General features: G+C 44.9%; 1 protein-coding gene across 33 annotated transcripts in view; it reads right to left on the bottom strand.

Annotated features, from left to right (window-relative positions):
- Nucleotides 1–16999: 16999 nt before the first annotated feature.
- Nucleotides 17000–23260, bottom strand: part of Ikzf1 (IKAROS family zinc finger 1) — an 87969-nt gene continuing 81708 nt past the window's right edge. For 27 of the 33 annotated variants that reach the window (XM_030245952.1, XM_011243702.2, XM_011243705.2 and 24 more), the window contains one exon: nt 17000–21049. In XM_030245952.1, the coding sequence (XP_030101812.1) occupies nt 20349–21049 (701 nt within the window). In that variant the 3' untranslated portion in view covers nt 17000–20348. The remainder of the gene's footprint in view (nt 21050–23260) is intronic. The other 6 variants (NM_001025597.2, NM_001301868.1, NM_009578.3 and 3 more) reach the window with 1 other exon arrangement.

Genomic DNA, 23260 nt, shown 5'->3' with positions numbered 1-23260 from the left:
AGCTTGAGCCGTCTTTGTTCATATCTCGAGCATGCCTTCACAGATGCACCAGGAAGTGTTCATCATTAATCTAAATGATTCTAAATCGAGTCAAGCTAACAATTACATCACCACAGTATGCGTCTCAAGTCAGAAAACACCTTTGACTTCTTTTGTAATTCTTTCTACTCACTGCACCTGACTCTCAAGCAACACCGGACAACTACTGAATTGCTTTTTAACATAAATGTTAGTTTGCATTTGCTAGAGTTTTCATAAACCACATATTGCAACCTCTTAGTTGATTTCATCAAGGGAATGCAATTACTTACTATGTTGGTGCAAATATTAGGGTTTTTTCCTTTCTTTTTTTAGTATCCATGATATGCACATAACACAGTGGACTTTTTGGTTGTTGTTTTTAATCCATGCACATTTGAAGGATATTTGGGGTTTTCTAGCTTACAAACATAATTGGTAAACACAGAGCTGAACGGTTAGTGGTAATTTAGGTGCCTATTCAAAAAACGCACAAACCCAACTAGGGGTTAAACTTTTTTTCACAGAGAAATGACATTAAAACGCTTATAGCACACGGGTCGGCATCATATACTCCAAGTGGATGTTCATCTTCCTCATAACTCTCTGGGTTGGTCTCACGGTGAAGTTAGTCTGGATAACGAGATGGCAGGCTCTAAACAGTGCTGAGGGTGTGTGTGTGTTTGGGGTGAAGAGAGTCCTGTGCACTGCGCTGTGAATTGATACACCTTTGCATTTCGTTTTCCCCTACAGCCACCCCAGAGACAGAAGATGCCCTTCTACTACAGCCACGGAGAGTAATGAAGCCCTCTGACAGCTCACCGAAGCTCAGATTTGCTCCCTTGGGATTTGAGCCCAGATCTGTTAACATCCCGTCATTTTCTGTCATACTCACTCATGAGTTGGTCAGTGTCACTGGCCAGTGTGGTGAGCAGCCAGCTCTTAGAATCTCAGACTGCATTCTGAGCTAGGTTTTTGAGATAGGCAGGCTCCACCTGCTCTGACCAGCAGAGGTCAGGAGTGTCCATAGGAGCAGCTAGAGGGTTCTGGGCTTCCCCACAGTCCCTGTGGGCCTGGCATTAACAGTGTTTATACAAGAACTGGTTTCAGTAGGCCCAGTTGTTGAGTTCTTAAGGTCAATTTCAAAAGCAAGGTTTTAATTTCAAAACTAACCCACAAGTAAAGGACTCTCACAAAGCATATTTAACTAGGTGGTAAGCCTGTGCCTGGCCTTAAAAGGCCGCGCTGCATTCCCAAGCTCCCTTTAAGACCAGTGAAATCGGCTTCCCTATCTTGCCTTCTGTTGCCACTAGGGGGCGAGCGCCTCTCAGATTTTCCCCGGCGCTCGGCCAGGGACTCTATCCTTCTGTGGAAAAAAGTTTGAGTTTTGGTAGGTACCCTTGCAAGGAATTCCAACCTAGATGTTAGAAATTTTCAGTCTATTGATTTGCTGAAAAAGCTCAGGTTTGAGAGTCTTTTTCGTATTTTAACAGTGAGTTTAGGTCCTTTAAAACTCATAACTTTGTTGTTGTTGTTGTTGTTGTTTTTTGTTTGTTTTTCTTTTTCGAGACAGGGTTTCCCTGTATAGCCCTGGCTGTCCTGGAACTCACTCACCAGGCTGGCCTCGAACTCAGAAATCCACCTACCTCTGCCTCCCGAGTCCTGGGATTAAAGGCGTGTGCCACCACGCCTGGCTTCATAACAACTTTTTAAAAATGATTTTATTCTTTCAAAATTTTATACATTTAAATAATGCATTTAATCATATCTATCTACTGATACCTCCCTCCACTCTCCCCAGAGGCCTTTACCCCATCACCCTACTCCTTTTTTTTTTTTTTTTTAAATTGACAAGCCCCGAGTCCTCTTAATGCTGTCCAAATGCAATGGGTGTGGGTCTGTAGTGGGTTCCTACCACAGTAGCCATCAACTTCTAATAACTCCTCCGCTAATGGGATCTTGGGGATGTCTTCCTCATTTATGCTGGAGTTTTTACTGGCTTACTCTTGTGCAGGTCTTGCACTGGTGTCCACAGGTGCTGTGAGCTGATGTGTTTGGCTGCCGTGTGTGGCGTATCCAGAAGCCAACATCTCCCAGCTCTGCCGACAACTCTTACATTCTCTCTGTTCACTCTTCTGTGCTGTTCCCTGAGCCTGGGACGGAGGAGGCTCAGGCAGGTGAGTGATTCATCCACAGCTGAGCCTGAGAGTTCATCATCCTTGGCACTGGCAGGGGAGCCTGCATTCACTACTGCTCACTGCATAAACCAAGAAAGTGGAGAGCACTGCGGATCTACGCGGTTGGCGTTGTGGCCTCTTGGTTGATTTTTTTTTTTCCCTTTAATGAGTGTGGAGTGGCCTTCCTTATCTGACTATATTTGGTTTGATGTCATTTTGTCAAATATTAGAATAGCTGTGCCTGTATGTTTTTTAGTTGCATTTCCCTGGAGTTCCCTTTTCCATAAATAAATTGCTTTATCCTAATGGTACTGTTGTCCCCCCTACCCACCTGAGTCAGGGTTTCTCTGTGTAGCTCTGCCTGTCCTGAAGCTCTCTTTGTAGACCAGGATGGCCTCCAACTGGGATATCCTCCACCTTTTACCTCCTGAGCACTGCAATTAAGGGCGTGTGCCCCCACAGCCAGCTTGACACTGTTTTTACTTGACGGTAAGTTGTGTTTATTGGACTACAGTGTTCCTTCCAGTATCCTCTGCAGAGCTGGCTTTGTGATCATGTCTTCCTTTAATGTTTTTTTTTTTTCATAGAAAGTTTTAGAAAGTGTTTTATATTCTTTAATTAGATTATAAATTAGTGGACTTCTATAAGGCTTCTTCATGCATCCTTCTCCCCATCACCCTGTTCCCATCCCTACTTGAAACTTTAACTATCCCCCTGTTCTCTTATGTTGTCCTAGGCCTATTATCTCTCTGATTTTATATTATATATAATATATAACATGCATATACATATATATTACATGTATACTTTTTGAAATGGGATCTCACTATGGAGTCCTAGCTATCCTGAAACGTGTTATATAGACCAGGCTGGCCAAAAACTCACACAGATCCTCCTGTGTTATATAGATCAGGCTGGCCAAAAACTCACATGGATCCTCCTATCTCTGCCTTCCAAGGCCTAGATTAAAGGTATGCACCATCACACTGGGCTTAATGGTATTCTTTTACTTGATCCATAAAGCCACAGATTTCCATATGGCTTCTACATACATCCTTCATTTTGGTGACGTTTAAGTGTCTGGTGGCATAGGCCTGTAATTTACAGTTGCTTGTTAGGCTAAGGAAGGGTGACTGCTTCACTTGTGACAATGCAGCTCAGGTAATAAGATGCTTAAAGCCCAGGTGCCATGCCTAACACCACACTCCTTCTATTTGCCGGGTGTTAGATTTCCAGCAGATGGGTTTCTCCTGCAGGTTGTCTCTCTAGTGGTGACATGTGCTTTGAATCCAGTCTGAGTGAACTGTTCTCTTCCAGGCCAGGGGGGTATGGTGGGAGTGTGGAGATGTGGGAGGGAGGGAGTGGCCAGCTCATTCAGCAAACACAAGCTTAAGGGCTCTGTGGAAGCACAGTCCTTAGCACAGAGACACTTCACTGCATTACCCTTGCTGGGGATTGCACCAGCACTGCCTTCATACCCTGAGAGCCATAGCCAGAATGTATTCATTGTGTTTTGGTCCATGAAAGGGGTGAGGGTCTTATAGGCTACACAGGTACTCCCTGCAGACCACAGGCTATCTAGGTACAGGCTTGGGGTTAGGGTGTTCTGAGTGTGAGAATGGCTGTGACTTTCTCAAATCCCTTTGCTGCAGGGACCTTGAGAAACGGGGTGTCATTCAGGGGACTGTGCAGGATGGCCATACTAGGAGGGCTTGGGCCTTAGGATGGAAGCTTCCAGAGCTCCTTCCTGCCCACCTCTGCAGCCCAGTGGAGCCAGAATGCTCTGTGGAAGGACCTGCTGCTGACTGTAGTCAGTGTGTGTTGCACTTGGTTGCTTGTCTTCAAGCAGAGCTGCCAGGACAGCTGAAGTTGCTGGGACAGAAGGAGAGCTGCAATGCAAATACCTCTGGGAGGCCCGTGGAGTCCACAGAGTGAATGTGTGGAAATCGTGGCTTTCACAAAGAACATTTCTCTAGCTGCAGAGGAAATTAGGCAAGCGGTTTCTCTAGGAGAAGCAGAAGCAAGTGGAAAGTGATTTGCCTTCCTTTCCTCTTTCTCCCCCGGGAGGAGGATGATCCTGCAAGAACTGCCTAAGAGGCCTTTGCTTCCCTGTTTCTACAGATCCCACCCTCTGCCTGCTGGCCATTAGAGTTTCTCTTTTGCAGGTTGCTAGCTGGTGGGAGGGACTGGAGGTCACAGGAACCCACCAGGGCTCTGATGCAGCACTCTGAGCTTCCAGGGTCACCTCCACCATCAGCACTTCGAGTGGGACTGGCGTGAAGCAGAGGACCTTAAGCAAGGGCCATTTTCCTCCCAGGCAGAGTAAAAGGTCTATTCGCAAACAGAAGCGAAAGTTGCTGCAATCTTTAAACAATGAGTTAGGATTAAAACAGAATACAGTAGTCCAGGATGGCTTTCTGGGAATCTTATTGCAAGGGCATGGCTTACTTTGGAAGGAAATTTGACAGGTATCCACCTTCTGTGCCATGTACTGTGCTAGACCCTGGAGAGTCCCAAGGAGCAAGGCAAACAGCTACCGATCAGCTCTACCTCACAGAACTTGCTACATGGATGGAAATGCTTCTTGTTTGTATGATCCAATGTGGATGGCAGCGAGAGCCACAGCCAGAGCCAGAGCCAAATCCAACTTATTGAACATCTAGAATGTTTGCAACCAAGAGGTTGAATTTCCAGTTCTAATTAATTTTAATTAAGTTTGAATAGCTATACTAAGTTCATGCCTATGGCACAGCATTGTTATAACAAAATTTTCTATTTGGGGAATGAAATGTTTTTCCCTGTCTTTCTGGCATCCCACGTTACAGTGATTGGATGCATAGCATCCCTGTCTCCCAGCATGAAGTAAAAAACTCAGATTGCTGTTTGCTTCTGCCAGGTGTGACTTTCCAACATTTCTGTACTTTATTTTTCCATGGCCTCAGAATATCCCAAAGCAATATATGTATATACCTTGCATGCACTATTGCTATGGTGAGAATTTATCACCCCTTGACCCCTTTTAATGCTCAGTATAATCTTGCTGACATTATCATGTGTCAGGCTGCCCACTGGGTCCTTGGGGTGGTGAAAGGTGTAGCTTCCACTAGAAGGGCGATCTTAGGTGTGAACCTCTTTTCTCTAAGGAGCAAGGGTAGTAACTCCTTTGTCACATGTTATTGTCATCGCTGCCACAAAAATATTAAGTTTTTCTCTGTGCTTGTCCCATGCAAATGTTCCTCTGATGACTGCATGTCAGTGACTTCGGGAAATCTTTCTGATCCTTCAGATGATAAGAGCTGGTTGATCCCTGGGTGAGACTCTGTAAGGAAGGCAGGGCAGTGAGCAAGGCTGAGTGATGACTTCTAGCAGAGGTCAGGCAGTTGGCTTTTTCCCATCATGGATATTAGGACAAAATCTGTGTAGTCCTCAGTATGACTTTGTTTGCAGCCACACTTTTTATGACACAATATTGGGACTAACAGAAAAACCAATTCTAGGATATGATTTAGGAGACGCTGATAGCAATTTTATTCTGTGTAAAGCTGAAGTCAGGTGTAATGGCTTACAGGACACAGGGCAGAATTCTGGAGGTCCTTGTGGTTCTGAGCAAGTTTGAAAGCTGAAATATGTTTTGACTTATGATTGATACATAGGTCTTGTACCTGTTGATTGGATGCAGTATGACATGCATTTATAACATGTAGAAGGATCAGATTAGGCCTCAGACATTTGTCACATTTATGCTGGGAGCATTCAAACTGCTCTTTACTGGCTGTTTTGAAATGGTCACATTTGTATGATTTTTTCAGTATGGATGTTGTCATGAGCAGGAGAGAACTAATTTTATCCTAAAGCTAGGTAAAAGGTTTTATTTAATCTAATGCAGACCCTCTCAAAGACATTTCTCCTTAAATTTCTGAATCTTACTTCAACTGGGAAGATGAGTTCTTGACCTCTTGTGCTGTATTCTGTTTGACACTTGACTGAGACTTCAAAAATAGTCTCTGAAGTCTAACAGAGACAGTAGTGCTAGAGCTTTTCTGTGTTGTTTTTCCACCCAAAACATTGCTTCTACTCTATCTGGTGTTCTGTCTGGGTGATCAGTGTCAGCTTGCTTTCTGTTATTATGACAAACATCAGGACAAACTCAACTGGAGAGGCCTTATCCGGCTTCCACATCCTTCTCATAGGCATTTGTTAAGGGAAGTTGGGTCAAGAACTCAAGGCAGCAATCTGGAGGCAGGAACCATAGTGGTGGCCATGAGGAACACTGTTTACTGGCTGCCTCTCTGTGGCTTACCTGGTTAGCTTTTTTTTTTTTCTTTTTCTAGATAACCTAGGTCTACTTGCCCAGGGTTTGCACCAACCACAGTGGATTGGGCCCTTTCATGGTCAATCACTAATCAAGAAAATGCCTCACAGACAACAAATTGTCTACAGGCCAATCTGATGGAGGCAGTTTCTTATTGAGGTTCCCTCTTCACCAGTTTGTATCAAGTTGGCTAAAAACTAGCCAGCACACCCATCCTTACCTCTCAGAGTTTTTCTCCTTCATCTGTTAAAGCTCACACACACTACACACTATTTAAGCACATCGCCCAACCCAGTCACACGGCACAGCTACTCTGGGATACTTCTTCTCACATAGACACACAATTCCTTACCATGTTTCTGTTTCCCCAGACCAATCTGTTCTCACCTGCTGCAACTCCCGCACATACAGTATTGCAAATCAGCTTGGCACCGTCCAAGTGAAATGGTTTTGAGGATTCATCTTCATGATTTGAAACCATTAGCTCTACATTAACTCCTCTGGCACAACTAAACCCAAACACTCACTAGAGGTATCGAGTTATATTACTTGAAAAACAGCTAAGTAAATGGCTCAGTTGATACCGTTTCTTCTCTAAATGTAACTTTAGAGTTACTATTTATACGTTATACCATCTCAGTGGTGATATACTGTTTGTTTTTGTTTTTTGTTATTGTAAGTGGTATTATCCTGACTATCAAGAATGTCTCTTTTGGGGAAATAGCTTGTCCTATCTGAGCCTTAGAAGTTCACATTTGTTAAGTGGGTCACTAAATCCTTATGGATAGGGTCCAGCCTGCTACAGCTCTTCATTTTTTATTCTAATCTCTAAGCATGTCTAATGATATATCTCACTAAGTGTAGAGTAGGAGATGTAAGTAGAAATAGTATGTTGGTGCTTCTTGTGAACTATCCCAGCCTTCTCACTACGGACTGACAAATGGACCCCAGAAAAACAGGGGGCACTTATGTCTTGAACCACTTGAGAATAGAGACGTCAAGTGGCCTACAGATACAGTAGGTCAAGGGTAACTTGGCCTTACCCCACCATTGGCCAAGCCATTCTTTGAACAGAGCTTATCGTCATTCAAGATTTAGGGCCTGGGGCTCCAGAAAGGGAGCAGCAGTGTGGGGTGGAGGGGGGGGGGCGAAATCTATGTCCTGAGGGCAGTAGTGTAGGACCATGCCAGGCTTGGGAGAGATAGGACCAGTCTGTCATAGATCAGGGCTCTTCCTCTAGGACTTCATTTACCTGAATTGTTCCCTGCCTGTAGTGACAAGCATGTTGAAAACAATTTAAAAACGATCTTAGGGACCTTTCAGGTTAGAAGCGTTTGTGGAAGGCTGCGTTCACTCCGTCAGTTCACTTTCCTCAGGCTTTCACAGGACACATGGAGCTCCGTGAGGGACAAGAGCGTATGACTTTCCTGAGACATTTGGCCTCATTCCTCTTTTTTTTTTGTATTGTGCATAATGAGCTTTAGGAAATGTGGCTTGAGGGTGACTCCCTGTGACCTTGACCAAGGCTCTCTTCTTCCTTGGCCTTAGTTTCACTACCTGAAATCAGAGACCACACCCATTTCCACTCTTACTCCAGGGGCTGTGCTGCCCCGAGCAGCACAGCAACTGCCAGGGACCCATTTTGTCTGGGATGCCAGGAGGCGCTGCAGCAGCTGAGTGGTGGCTACCTCTTCTGGTCTTGCTCAGTACCACTGAGCAAGGTCACCAGGCCTGGGAAGTATACCTGCTCCAAACCTACCACCTGTTTTACTTCAGGGTAGTGGTCCAGGTCCAAACTTAGAGTCTAGGTTCTTGCTGTCCCTTCTGCTGAAAATTTTCTCACCATCTTCCTTTGCCCAAGTTATTCTTATTTTTCAGGTTAACTACACTCTTAGTGACTTTCTGGCTTCTTAATCTGTTACTTCTTTATAAGAAAAAGATTTGAGTTGAGTGGGGGTGGCACACACCTTTACTCCCAGCACCAGGGAGGTAGAGTCAGTCAAATCTCTGAATTCAAGGCCAGCCTAGTCTGAGGAGCTAATACCGGGACAGCCAAGGCTACACAAAGATACTCTGTCTCGAAAGAACAGAAAAGAAAAGAAGAGAAGAGAAGAGAAGAGAAGAGAAGAGAAGAGAAGAGAAAACAATAACAACAAAAATGATAACAAATTAAACAAATCCAAACAACACTCACCCCACAAAAACATTTCCTTTCCTTTTCTTTGTTTCTTTAGTGTGTGTGTGTGTGTGTGTGTGTGTGTGTGTGTGTGTGTGTGGCAGAGAGAAAGAGAGAGAAAGAGAGAGAGAGAAAGAGGGAGAGAGAGAGAGAGAGAGAGCACGCACTTGTACACGCATGCTCTCCTTCTATTAAGTGGGTCACTGGGATGAAATTCAGTTCCAGAGAGAACCTCAGAATTGACAGTGGGGAGCTGAGCCATCTTTCTGACCTATACTTTTTATAGAAGGCATGAGAAATAGTTTATGTATTTTTGTTTTCTGTTCTGTATTTTGAGGCTCTGTTGCTAGGCATCTCTCTGTTCAGGACTGTTACCTTTTCTAGGAGTGCTGACTATCTGTTCATTACATAATGCCCCTCCTAGCTCCCAATAATTTGCCTTACTCTGAAGTCAGCTCTTTATGACATTAATATAATTACTCTTGATTTTCATTTATGTTTTCAAATTAACATCTTCACTCTCTCTTTTTTGAGAGCCTGTGCTTTTATTAACAAGTAGAAGGTCCATGAGCATACTAACATGATTGGGCAGACTTAGCTCTCCTCAAAGGTCCAATACATTTCTGTGAAGCTCTGTAGCTTTTGATGTTCTAATGCCTTTATTAGCTTAAGGTCAATATTTTTTTAATTTGAGTATTGCCCTTTTTATTATTTATTCAGTCGCAACTCTATGTACTGTGTTCATATTTGTACTTTCTATTTCCCTTGTTATCTTCTTACACCCTCTCATTCCCTCAACCCCCTTGTTCACAAGTCCTCCTATTTTTCATATCTTCTTTGTGTGTAAGCATGATCCCCTGTACTTCATTAGGGTTGCTTGCACAGTCATAGGTGGGGATGGTTAACTTGAGCGAGGGCAGTTTAGGGGGTACAACATTGAGAAGCATGACTCCCCATCTCTTGGCAATCATTAATTGCCTAAGTCTCCTCAGGGAGAGAAGGGGCCTTATGAGCCCTCCTGACTCCATGTCAGGAGCAGCTCCCGTGCAGGTTAGGCACTGCTTCAATAGCCCTGGGACTCCAGAAGACAGTTTCCCAGCACTCTTCTCCACTTCTGGCCTCTCCTTGTGCTTCCTCTTCTAGGGGGTTCCCTGAACTTAGGAGGGGTGGTATTGCTATTCCATCTGAGGCTCAGAATGTACACTCAGTGCTTCCTAATGGTCTGACCAGTCATGGATTTCTGCCTTTGCTTCCACCCATTGCAAACTGAGGTCTCTGACCGAGACTGAAAGCAGTGTTGCTTTATAGCTATAAACCTAGTCTGTGGATATAAACACATCCTTAAGTAAAAGCTAAGTTCTTCCCTTGCTCTCACCAGGGCCTGTGAAGGCCCTCATCATGGGCTTTTGACTACGTATGATTTCCCTCTAGTGTAGCAGGCTTAAAATCCAATCAGAAAGTGGTTGGTTATTATCATAACTATTATGTTATGATAGCGGGCACATCTTGCCCGGTAGGTTGGTTTTGTACTACACAGGGCCCACAGCTGGGTAAGATCATAAGTAACCTTTCTCACCTAGCAGCCTACAGCCTGTAGACAAGTCTTAGCTGGGGTCCATTCTGCCAGTGTCTGCCTTTTAATTGGTGTGTGTTGTTCACTGGCACTTAGCATGATTGCTGATAAAGATTGATTAGCACCTACTACGTATGTCACTGTTTTTAAATAAATTTATCGCCCTGCTTCTTTGTTTCTTTTTGTTTCCTCCTCTACTTGGCATCTCTGGTTTTAATTCTCTTCCATGTCTCCACTATTCATTCTTTCTGCTGTCTGTTTTTCAAGAGTTGGTTGAGATGCCCCTGGTCTGTGGATCCTGACTGGTTTCTAGGTCCTGTCTGTTCAGTGCTTGACTCTGAACATCTAACAACCTTGTAGTTATTGGCAAAACTTTGGTGTCCCCTTAACAGTGAACTGTTGTCCTGTCATATTTCAATTACTGGCCTTGGGACCTGACAGGTCAACTTCTGGCCTGATTAGAGTCAGTGGGATGGAACTTGACCATGCTTATAGGACTGGCTTATACCAGTATATTCTGATAGAAATAACAATTACTTAAGTTAGAAAAGTCCCAATCTGTGAATGACACCCTCTGCCCTGTACTTGCGGCTAAAATGGCTAGTTTCCCTGTTTTCAAGGGGCTGCACTCACCTTCTCTGCCTCATGACCCCTCTCTTTGCTTTTTTCACACCAAGGCCACTGCCTGTGCCAGGATACTTTGTCCTGAATACTGGGGCAAGGAGTGGCCCCTCCTGGAGATTCCAAGGTGAGAGCTGCTGCATTTTCCACTCCCAAGGGGAAAGCTGAAGCAGTGCAAAGATGGGAAGGAGCTCCTCAAAGAAGGGCTAGGGTCCAGATCATCACCTTGGACAGGACCCGTCTGAGAGCCAGGGAGCCCAGGATACAGGGAGGACTGATCTCACAGGATACCATTATTATGGGGGGCTCTGGGGAGCCTGGAACCCTCTAAGCTTTTAGTCTGATGTGGACAGACTACCACTTAACAGCCAGGACCAGGAATGATCAAGTGCAAAGTTACTCTAGGAACAGATCTGGTCTCGAAGAAGCACCAAACACCGAGTGCCGAGAATTCTGTTTTAGCAGCCAGTGCAGTGTGGGAAGACTTTGAGGGTAAGCAGGGTTCTTGGAGTAGGATGGTGTGGGAATTAGATGTGATTTGGAAGATATCTGAACAGATGGGTTGGGAACAGGGCTGTCACGATGGGGAGAATGCTTTTTACCCATAGATTCCTGCACTTTATGGTCCCCGAGGCCGTGAGGTTGAACTCATAAGAAAGTCTGCTCTTTACTTTTGTATTTTGAGATATGCTGAATTAAATTAAATGTTTAAAAAATGGAGTGAGGAGCCGGGTGTGGTGGCACACGCCTTTAATCCCAGCACTCGGGAGGCAGAGGCAGGCGGATTTCTGAGTTCGAGGCCAGCCTGGTCTACAAAGTGAGCTCCAGGACAGCCAGGGCTATACAGAGAAACCCTGTCTCAAAAAAAAACCAAAAAAAAAAAAAAAAAAAAAAAAAAAATGGAGTGAGGAAAGACAAGAAGCCTATTTTAACTCATTTGAATCCACAACTCAAGTCAGCAGCTGCAACAAACGAAAGGCTTCAGTTTAGAATCTAAGCATCTGTGTGTGCTGATCAGCCATCAAGGCCATTTCATACTCTGCATGTGGGACCAGCCAACCAGGAAGAAGAGGAAGCCTGCCCTAGGCCTAACCTCCTGTCGCAGGCTATGCCTACCTCACATTGTTCTGTCCCTGTTATCTGTAGAGAGTGTAGGTTTATAATTCTTTTCTCCCAAATTTTGATATAAAACACATTGGCTACTTAGGGTGTGTGTGTGTGTGTGTGTGTGTGTGTGTGTTTTAACAGCAATCTGGCCATCTTGCTGGTGTCTTAGGGATTTTTTCTCAGGCTATTCTTTCCTTTGGTTTATTTTAGAGTATTTGTCACCTAAAATTTGGTAACAGTATCAGTAGATATAAATGCACAACAGCCTTCCTGTGAGGTGTTATAAAACTAATGGTAAAAATAGCTCCTGATGCTTGCAGAAGTGGGAATTTATGGGGGCAATAGGGAGTCCCTCGAAGGGTTAGAGAAGGGCTGTGCCTCTGTGGGTGGGAATCAGGGTGGTACCACGAAAGGAGGAGGCCTGAAAGGGGAATGAAACTGGGGAGCCCTGAAACCACACACCCTTTGTACCCTGGGACTGGTCCACCCTCTGCCCACAGAAAGCCACAGGGATAATGTCAATGAGGAAGCTCATGCAGGCTCTAGGAAGCGGCAGAGTGAGGCAGCATTGGTCAAGTATATCAGTAGAGAGGCAGATGACCACCACTGCTGTTTGTGAATCTGCTTGTGTTGCAGGGTAAGAGCATTTGGGTGTCCCCCACATTGCATGTGCTTGGGAGAGGTCTCTGAGGGAGCTCAGAAACTCACTTTGGGCACAAGGGAGTGGTGGGTTGAAGAGAGAAAAGGCATGGGACTGACTTATGAAGGGAGACAATAATAAAAATCAAACAACACCCCCGAACCTTTGGACGAGTTGCACATGCTACCTCATATCTAGTTGGTGTGAGAAAACATGGGAAAGAAGAAGTGAAATTTGTTGAACTATACCGAGATCCATGTAGTTCACTTCAGGGGACAGTTTTGGTACCAAATTATCCCTATTATGCAAATTTCCTCCCCTAGTGGCTGGTTCCTGGTTGTGCCTGAGGACCATGGCGAGCACATCTGCTTCCCTTGGTGCCGATTCACTGAGTCTCCAGGGCTCAGCTGCTCTGCCGCAGGTCAAGTGCTTACTGTAAATGGAGTACGGGTCAGGGGCTCATTGCTGTACAAGGAGCCACCAGACTGTTCTTTGGGCTGGAGCTTAGGGCATCCTGCAATAAGTAGCCCTCTCCCTAGACATGCTGCGTCTGTAGTCATCGGAGGAGTCAGAGGTCAAAGGATGTCCACTTTGCTCCTGCTCTTAGCCTTGTCAAAACGTGGAAAGAGCCAAGAGACATACCAGTGAGGGTCTTCTTCCTTGTTTTGTAAAATCTGGCCAAGAAACTGAGAGCAGCTGAACTTTGGCACTGTGTTTTTGAAGTCTTCTCTTGTTAGCTAGGCCTGGGGTCAGAGCCTACCTCTGCTGTATGACCTCTTCCTACTCATGATTGACCTTCAGGGTCATTTGGAGCAAACTATATATTGGGCTCAGAGGCCACCTCAGTGGCTGTCCTCATTTGGCCTTTCTTTTTTTTTGGATTTGTAATTGGTCTCTTATTTTGAAGATGAAAATTGGGGATGCCTGCTCAACTGGCTTTCCTTCCTTCATGTACAAACATTTTCATTTCCTTTGCCAGCTCTTCCTGTTCCTCTCCCCTCTCCCAGAGCAGTGTTTTCTACCCTCCAGAGCAGCTGCAGTACAGCTCACAGCTTCCATTACATCTTGGGTGGACAATGCTGCCCACGTCCAACTACCATGCACTGGGCTCTAGAGATGTCCACAGTTGTCATATTTAAACAAGATCTGGCTCCCTGTGCCTGGCTCTACCCATGTCACTATTTTTTCCTATTTGGCTCTGGATTCTGGCCCTGTGCCACTTGCCTTGTTGCTCTGGGGCAAGTCTTGGGGATAGTGACTCTTTGTGAGAAACTGATATGACATGCAACCTGTGGACCAGTATGGTGATGATCAGCTGAGGGCTGCTTTGAAGGCAAGTTTATAGGTGTAGGTATTTTCCTCCCTTTCTGAGAGAGACACTGTATCTCAAGAGGATCATATTATATTCACTTTTCTTTGCAAGGAACATTCCAGAATGGAGCGGGAGCCAAGTGGAGAAGGGGCCTGGGCCAGGGCCTGCAGCTATAGCTACCTCTGCACAGCACCATCTTTTTTGTGACGCTTGGCCTCCCAGGTGCTGTCTTTCATGTGTCCAATGGGGCATGACCCTGCAACTCCCAGGGAAATTGCAAAGGCTGGGGACTTTTCAGTGTGGCTGGTGCTACAAGGGAGGAGAGGCTTGCTGCTTCCCCACTACAGCTACCTGGTCTCCAAGGTTGGAATACGAATGAACTGCTGGCTTGTCCGGTTGTCACAGAGATAAGATAGGAGGCAGAGGATAGTATATAAAAAAGTCAGAAAGAACAGAATATTTGAATGACCCAGGCCCAGTGCTCACGTTTTGCCAGATGTTACTAGCTTTAGCCTCCAGCTCTCCAGCTGTCAATGATGAGGAAAGAGGTCTTGGAAAGGGTAGGTCACCTGCCCACCATTGCATTCCTTTAGTCTGCAATGCAGACATTCAAACACAGACTTGGTGGTCTCCAGAATTCTGTTCTTAAGCACCAGACCATACTTTTGGGAGCACACCCAGGGGGACACCTGCTTAAGGCAATGCAACCTCAACGTCCATGTTCCCAGCTGAGGAAACTCTGCTCTGCTCTGAAACTTCAGTGCAACCACTGATGACCTGTGCGTAGGGACAGTAATGTGGGATCAGGTCCCCATTTCCACAAATCACTTTTGAAAGCCCAGAATGGTTGGACCACAGTAACGGGTCTCAGGAGGCAGGAGGCCTGCAAGGACAGTCACAGAAAATCACATCATCTATGATGGAGTCGCTAGGGAAACCCACTATGGTTGGCATGTGGCCTTCTGTCTTTGTAGTGTACACAAGCCAGGTTGGATGTCAAAGCTGCCCACTGGGGGAAATGCTGAGGTACTGAGGGTTAGACTATGTGCATCTTTCAATGTGGTTGCTTTTTGCTGGGTGGTTACACGTGGAAGCTGGCCTTTTGAGAGTAGCAAAATGAACATCTCAGCTTCTCACCTGATTCCTTTGTCTACATCTAAGCTGTTTCAGACCATTTGTGGGAAGACACTGTTCCTCTATGCAGACAACTGTGAGCCCAGGCTCAGGAGAGTCCCGGATCTAACTGGTCCTCAGTGAACTGACTGATGATTTGCTTCAGGTACTGGAGGGCTGGCCACGCACACACCTCAGGGCTGGGGCCGCGGGTTGTCCCATGAATACTTTCCACTCCAGAATATTCAGTAAGTGACCTCTGGAAGCTGCAACTGAACAATAGGGGTAAGATAGGGTAGAGTTTGAGAGGCTTCTAAGATACCAGTTCTAGAGCAACTGATACCCAGCAGGGTTGTAGTTGATGAACTGGAGGCTGGGCTTCTTGTGTGCTAATCCTAGAGTGGGTTTGCTCAGGGTGGAGGTTAATAGTGGAATAGAAAAGCCAAAGGGTTTGGGGCTGCTAAAAGCAGTGTAATTCTAGGGGCCATGGGAATCCCTTTGGGTTTCCCAAGAGGTTGTATATGTGACAGGTGGAGAGAGTAGCCTGGGAAAAGACACAAGAGGTGGATGCTGTGTGGCAATAGCAACATTTGACCTCACCTCTGCATATGGGGGCTGTGCCAGTTGGTTGCTGCTTTGGGTACTGGTGCAGAGAAAGAGCCAGAAGTTTCCAGAATGATGGAGGAACACGGAGTTCCCACTTTGGTCATCTGAGAACTTCCTCTGAGCCTTTCACTAATTGCTCAATTTTCTATCTCTTTTGCTCCTAGCTCTGTGTCTTAGTTGAAGCCATGGCAAAAGGCAACTTTCAGAAACAGCCAACGTTTTGTTTCTTTCTTTTTATGAAACAGGGTGTCAGGAATCCAAGGCTTCCCTTGAGCTCCCTGTGGAGCTAAAGACCTTCAACTCCCGCCTCTTCCTCAAAATACGGGGATTACAAGTACTGCCACCACACCCAGTGTGTGGGGATCGAACCCCAGGGCACTGGGCATTGATGAGCACTCTACCGGCTGAGCCATATCCCTAGTGCCCAAAGCTTTGTTTCTTGAGAATTGGAATGGGTTCAAAGAAGGAAGGCAAGGAAGTTTAACTAAGGAGTCACAGAACTTCCACATCATTTTCTGCTTGTAGAAATCTGAATTCTGCTGATCAAAATATGACTGAGAAACACTGGAAATGGGGTCAGGGACCTTGGGCCTCCCTTCTATCCCTCAGTGCGCATTCCAGGCTCACATGGAAAACAGAGCCCAGTGTTTACATCGACATACTCCTTAGAAGTGAAGTTAGCATCATTTTCTCTGGCAATCTCTTCCAGAGTGAAGCAGATAAATGAATGAGAAAGCCTTGCTCCACGGTGTCAGAAAATCATCCTGAGATCTTGTGCTTATTTAAAATGGAAAGGAATAAAAGGCAGGACACGAAAGCTGTCATTCTGTTTGTCATTCTGTCTTGAATGCTCTCCTCTTCTGCCACCACTTCACCATGTGGCTGAGGTCCAGAGGCTTAGCAGTGACTCCCTAGCTGGCCAGCTGAGCTAACTGGCTGTGCCTCTTTCTGTGTATCTGCTCACACTTCTTGTGTCAAGGCCTGGGCTCCTCCCTCACCTCCTGGTTTCAGAGAGGCTACAGCAGACTCCCACAATGACTGGGGCTTGTTTTATGCTTGTGTTTGGACTTCACTGGATGGGGCAGACAGAATATTTGTAGAATTTATTTGCTCTGTAATGATCGTCTGTAGTGATCTAAGGCAAAATGTGTACAAAAGGATAGCTCCTCTATGCTCCCAGTGGAAACCTCTTGTTCCCAGCTAAACAGAAATGAGTTAATATCATGCTAGAGTCAGGGCTGCAGAGATGGCTTCATTTTCTTACTCACACTTCCATTTACCTGTCAGCAAGGAGGTGAAGATCTGAAGTGGTAGTGATACAGGAAGATTTAACCACACACAACATCATGAAAAAATGTATTAGAAAGGATTGGAAACAATATTGCATATTAATATCTGGTCACACTTATTCACAGTGAGTGCCATAGCACCAGATGCACATGAGCTTCCTGGGTTTGGGTGGCTGTACATCTCAAGTTTAATTGTGGCTCACCATAAAGAAAGAAAAATCATAGAAAGAACACGGATGTTCATTGTGGGAGATCTGGATTTTAGAGTTTATCCACTCTTATTGCTATAACTGACAAAGAAATAGATAGTACGTCTTGACATGTCTACATAAATCCAGTTCAACTTTTTTTTTTTTTTTGGCAAGATGATGTTACAAGGGTCACAATTAAGTTAAAACCAAACAAAAGAAGAAAAGAACACAAAATGTGACACAAGCATAAGCCCCCATCTTTATAACAAGCACCTCTGCTTCCCATTGAAGACTCTAACATTTTATTATGTGGTTGTATCTAAATTGGAAACAGAGTGTGACGGTATCTGAAGCAACAGGTGCTAGGCTGTGCGTGCCCTTGGTGATAATGCAATGATAACATATCGATGCTCCTGACTCTCACCAGGACAGACACACATGCACACTAAGGTAAGAATCACAGAAGGGACCTGGGACAGGAAGCTGGGGTAACAGGGAGAAGAAGGAATGAGAAATGGTGATTGCCATCTGTCGCCAACAGGTCAACCTGCTCTTAGGAACCCTCTTGCCTCTGATAGCTACTTAAAACACAACTTGAGGGCACTGGAATCTCAGCGCACTTCATCACACAGCAAAACTCAAGACACACATCATACAACAGAACAAACCACAGAACAAACAGTGAGGTCATGCAAAACCCTCCTTTACCAGCTAAAGAAAAACATCATCAACTTCTGATACAGCATATAGCCACCTTCAAACATAATTTAATTACTTGTGGACATAATATGAAACCTTATCTTAAATACAATAGTTTCAAAAAAATGCTGTTACAATATAAAACCACAACAAAAGGTGTGCAAATTGACATTTATATTGGCTAAAAAAGGCAGTGAGAGGAAGGGGCAAAGCATTCTAAAAAAGAGCTCCTGAAGCCACTATTTACAATTCTGCTTTAATCTCTGAATACCACTGGTGGGTCGGGGGTAGGGTTTGGAGCCATCTTTCTTGGACCACACTTAATGGCTCTCATGGCTAAGGATGAGTGAGCAAAAGCTGCCTGCTAACTGTAAGCTTGGGAGGTTGACACCTGCCATATATGAATTTGGGTAAGGCTAGCCTGCCTTTTGAACAAAATCTTTTCACAGCTATAGTTCCTAAAATTTTTCTCTCTTCAGTGTAAATCCTTATATTTGTAATTTTACTTTCACTTTCCAAGTGCTTCATTTGTTTCTAAAAAAAAAGTTTTAGAAACAAATGAAAAAGATGCCACAATGTTTTAGAAACAAAGAAACACACACTTTTGAACTTTTTGAGCACATTTCACACCTTGGTGAACTCAGTCCCTGCACTTGAACTCAGACGTATTTGAAGTGTATTTGCAATGCTGATCTATAGAATTCATCAGCATTCCAAAGACACAAGTCCAGCTCGAGGCTGCCTACTGGGAAAGGTTTCAAGGGCTTGTCATTTTTAGAAAACCTGCGTACTTCAGCGTTTAGAGTTTAGATCAGTGGTTTGCTCCCTCGAACACCTGGGAAGACAGTTAGGTATCAGCTAGAATGTTCCTGGCATCTACTGGGGAGAGACCAGGGGTAGTAGTAAGCAATTCACAGAACAATCCCTACCAGTAATGATCAAGCCCTATATGTCAGGAGAGCTGAGACTAAGAACCTCGTTTACTTCAAGAGCTGTTATAGACCATCTCCCCTCTAGTTCTTTGGAATCACCTCAGAAAGTTTCTGCGAAGACAGTGCTGTAAACATTTACAATTATAAGCTTTTTGTTTTGTTGAGGTGGTGGATGGTAACAACCCTATTACTGACTCTTAAGAGAGGCCTTCCTGTTGAGAATCTTCAGCTAACTGACTTGGCTTCAGCGTGACATCCCTGTCTTGGTCTGGCTATACCAGATCCCACCTCTACCTTTCTGTGATATGGTGGGCATTCCTCTCTGGGAACCTGTACTGGTCACACTGTGTCTCCAAACATTACAACATTCTAATACCTCCACTTGATAAAGGTTGCATGGCCCCTGTCTTCTTTATGTGAAAACACATGCTACTTGGTGTTTATACTAGAGAGCTTCGGAATATTTAACAATTTTGTTTAAAAGCATGGATATTTTGTGTTTTAGCCACTGAGATGCTGGGCTCATTTCTTCCATCTAAAAATGGTCATTCTTAATAATGGTTTTATAGGTTTTTCAGACAAAATAACATAGAGAAGACATTTATCAAGATAGCAAAGTCCATATCTATAATCTGAACAGGGATTGAATTGAAGTGACGGATGCCTGTGCTTTTGTGGAATAACAGGTCCTGGTACTATCAGCTCGGGGAAGAACAGGAACCAGGATAACTGAGGATGGGGCTTGGAAGAAAGCTTTGGCTTCCAAGAAGTTTTACAGTATCAGAAGTTTAAAAAAAAGGTCCCAATTTCAGGATTGGGTTCTAAAATGCAGTGATGAGCTTCAGGGCCATCAACGGCATGGAAACGATAAGAGAAAAATGATCACAAGAGCACTGAGCTCGTCTTACTGGGCAACAAACCCTCTGGAGGTCGGGTTGATCAGGCAAATGAAGAAGAGTCTTCAAGGCTCTCCAATCCCTTCCCTTCAGCACATTGCACAACTTGTCCAGACACCATATTGCCATACAATATATGACTTAATAGTCTTTCAAAGTTCAACCTTTGGCCTTGGTCTCTGCACAGGCTGATGTCCCTGCTCCTCCCCAGCTGCCTTATATCTGGTCCTCTGGCTCACCTGCAGAGCTCCCTGAGATGGCTCAACCCCAGTGGCTGTGCTGTCTTGGGGGATTTGGAGAATCTTTGTGGCATAAACTCTGCTTAGGGCAAGATCCACCTTACTCCTTCTTGGATAATTGTTTTATTCACTTCATGAAGATTCAGGCTCTGTTTTGGGGGGTGGGGTGGGTGGGGAGAGTGTTAGGAAGCCACATATCCGGGAAACCTCAGCTACCAGTGAACAAAACTGGCTAGAAGGATGGATGTTGTGAATGTTCCTGATGCAATGCAATCCTGTCACTAACATTAAAAACTTATCTTCCAACGCAAATCAAACGCCAAACAACCAACATAAAAGAACAAATGCTGCCTGCAAATCCACTCCCAACATTGTCCGCTGTGGGTCCAGCTGCCGGGAAGGAGGCATAACCAGCTATCTTTGTGCTTCAGTGGGGCCTGGCTGGGTTTAGCTCAGGTGGTAACGATGCTCCCCCCGCGTGATATGGGATGAGAACTCGTACCTGTCCTGGCTGTGATAACCACACATGTTACACTCAAAGGGATCCCGAAAGCCATGGCAGCCCATGTGAATGGTATACATGACGTGATCCAGGAAGAGCACGCGGCAGTGTTCGCACTTGTACACCTTCAGCTGCTCGCCACTCGTGCTGACCACACGGAAGGCATCCTGCGAGTTCTCTGAGGCCGCCCTCAGCACCTCGTAGGCGCGCTGCTCCTCCTTGAGAGCCAGCCCATTGCGTGCATGCGGGTTGATGTGGTTGGTTAGGTAGATAAGGCCGCTGCGCTGTTCCTCCGCGTTGCTCTCTGTATCTGTGGAGTCTTGGCAGCTGTTGCTCGGGGAGGCCTCTCGCTCCGATGACACAGACTTGGCCTTGGACAGCAGCAGCAAGTTATCCACGGCGTCCTGTGCTGAATGGTTGGACCGTGGGGGGCCATCTGAGGGGGGCTTGTGCAGCTGGTACATGGAGCTGATGACTGGCACCACCTCGGAGCTACCGGGGGGTGTCTGCACCAATGGGCGCAGGGACTCAGCCCCCAGGTAGTTGATGGCATTGTTGATGGCCTGGTCCATCACGTGGGATGTCATCATATCCTCCTTCTCATAGTTGGCACTGTCATAGGGCATGTCTGACAGGCACTTGTCTCCTGCGGGAAGTAGATGGTCATAAGTGAAATCTACACCCAGGGGTTGAATGGTGTTCTAGTGTCACAGCAGACAGGACACATCTGCCAGGGCTCAGGAGGGATAAGGTGCCATCTTTCCCAGGGACTTACTATGGTAGGTTCTTCAGGAAGTCCTATTTACCCATTAATGAAAAAGAAACTAAAGATTATCCATGTCAGATTAAAGAGGGCATATTTCACAGGGGTAAATCCCATCTTTCATTAAGTATGATAAAGTTCATACAATTATATTTAATTTAAATATTTTAAAAGAGTATTCTAAATGTATACTGTTTAATTTATCCCAAAATTATTTAATAAAAATACACAGCCATGAATTAATGATATTTAATAAATTTAAGATACTATATTACATTTATCATTTTAATAATCTAAAAATGTTCTCAAAACATGATTATATATTATTTATAATAAACTATATATTTCTTATAAATATTTCAAAAGTGGATGGGTTCCAATGCATGGTGAAGTTGAAGGAATACTTAAACATAATTGTATGTACCCTGTCTTCCTAGTCAGCAGTAGTGAATTAGCTCAGCAGAAACAGGAAGCAGGAAACAGAGATGATCTACTTGAGTAGGCTTGGAGGTGGGCACCATTCACTTACTGTTTACAAACACAGCTAATACTAAAGATGAGCAGAACTAAGAATTCAGTAGTGGCCAGACCTGGGACTCAAGAAACTTATGGTCTCGTATGGTTAGCTTGTAGGACTACATGAACTCTGCTACTGTCTGGACCTTCGATGTCCCCAAAGGCCCATGTTTTCAGGTATTGTCCAACCTGTGCTATGATTGTGGCTGAACCCAATGTCCCAGAAGCTTAGTGTCTACCCAGGGACATGCTGTTGTTGGAAGGTTCTCAACTCTTTAGGGAAGAAGGGCCTAATGAGAAGATTTTAGACTTGGGGGACTTTATTCTTAAAGGGGGTCCTGGAACTCTGACCCCCATATATTTCCCTTTTGCTTCACAGCCACAAGACAACATTCCTGCCACGGAGTCAGCACAATAGGGCTAATCAGTCATGAAGAAGGATACCCCAAGGCTTAAGTCAAACCTCTTCTTTTTTACAAATTGGACATCTCAGATATTTCCCTATCATAATGGAAAATCTGGCTAACACAAATCTTCCCTGGCAATGGAAGAAGATGAGACCAGATTTGGCTTCAGATACAATTTTGGAGTAAAATGTTTTATAATGAAACAAAATGAATTTCCTTAAACATTTATTTTCCAAATACATTGATGTGAAATCATGACCCAGAGAAGATATTCATTCAGTAAATGGATAGTTTATATTCCTGTTGGCAGAGGTAGTCACTGAGTGCCCTCTCAGCGAGAAGAAGGCACTTGGCAGTCTGCCGAATCAGATGCACTTTTATACCTCACCTCCCACAATGCCTTTTTCCTCTCTTCAATATGTCTGGCTCAACAGTGGGACTAAAAGGAAAGCCAGTGAGAATGGATATGTATCCTTGGATATACACAGCTAGCAGGAGAGATACACACTAAATGATGACAGCAGACTCCATCCCTATCTATGAAATCCCACGAGCTCAGGAAGGCTTGCTACCAGAGTGTTGCATAGGTTTCTCATCTCATAAGAGCCAGCTGGGGCTTTTTGTATCTTACTGTTGGAAACAGAAGCAGTGAAGATCCCGAGGGGACAGAGAGCCTGGGGCTTTGGTGACAATCTAAAGGTCCAGGGGACAGAGCTCTTGGGGGCATAGGGAATGTCCAAGTACAGCTGGGATCATACACTGGAACCTTAGACTAGACTGACTTTATTCAAATAAAAAGGGGCACTGGTGAAGGGTCTGAAGAAAGTGAACTACCCAGCCACAGTGGGGCAACAGACTGAGCTACCAGGGTGACAGGCTGCTCAATCAGGTGGTACCTGAAGGCAGCTGATGGAGTGGTGGTAGAAGATGATCCCAGTGTCTTTCATGCCAGCACTGAGGTCAGCACTTCCCCCAAACTCTTTATCTACAGTAGGAAAAGTATTCCACAATTCATAAATCTAACCATAGTCCTTGAAAAAATAATCAGTGACTATAGTAGCCCTGGAATATATTCCTCCTGATTCAGTATCCTCCTGATTGCATTTTCTTCATCTTCCTGGGTGTGCACCACACAATGGCTTGATTTCATTTGCTTTCATCTACTCATGCC

The sequence above is a fragment of the Mus musculus genome, chromosome 11 (assembly GCF_000001635.26).
Source record: "Mus musculus strain C57BL/6J chromosome 11, GRCm38.p6 C57BL/6J".
In the NCBI taxonomy this organism is placed as follows: Eukaryota; Metazoa; Chordata; class Mammalia; order Rodentia; family Muridae; genus Mus; species Mus musculus.
This window is presented reverse-complemented; position numbering and strand designations above follow the sequence as displayed.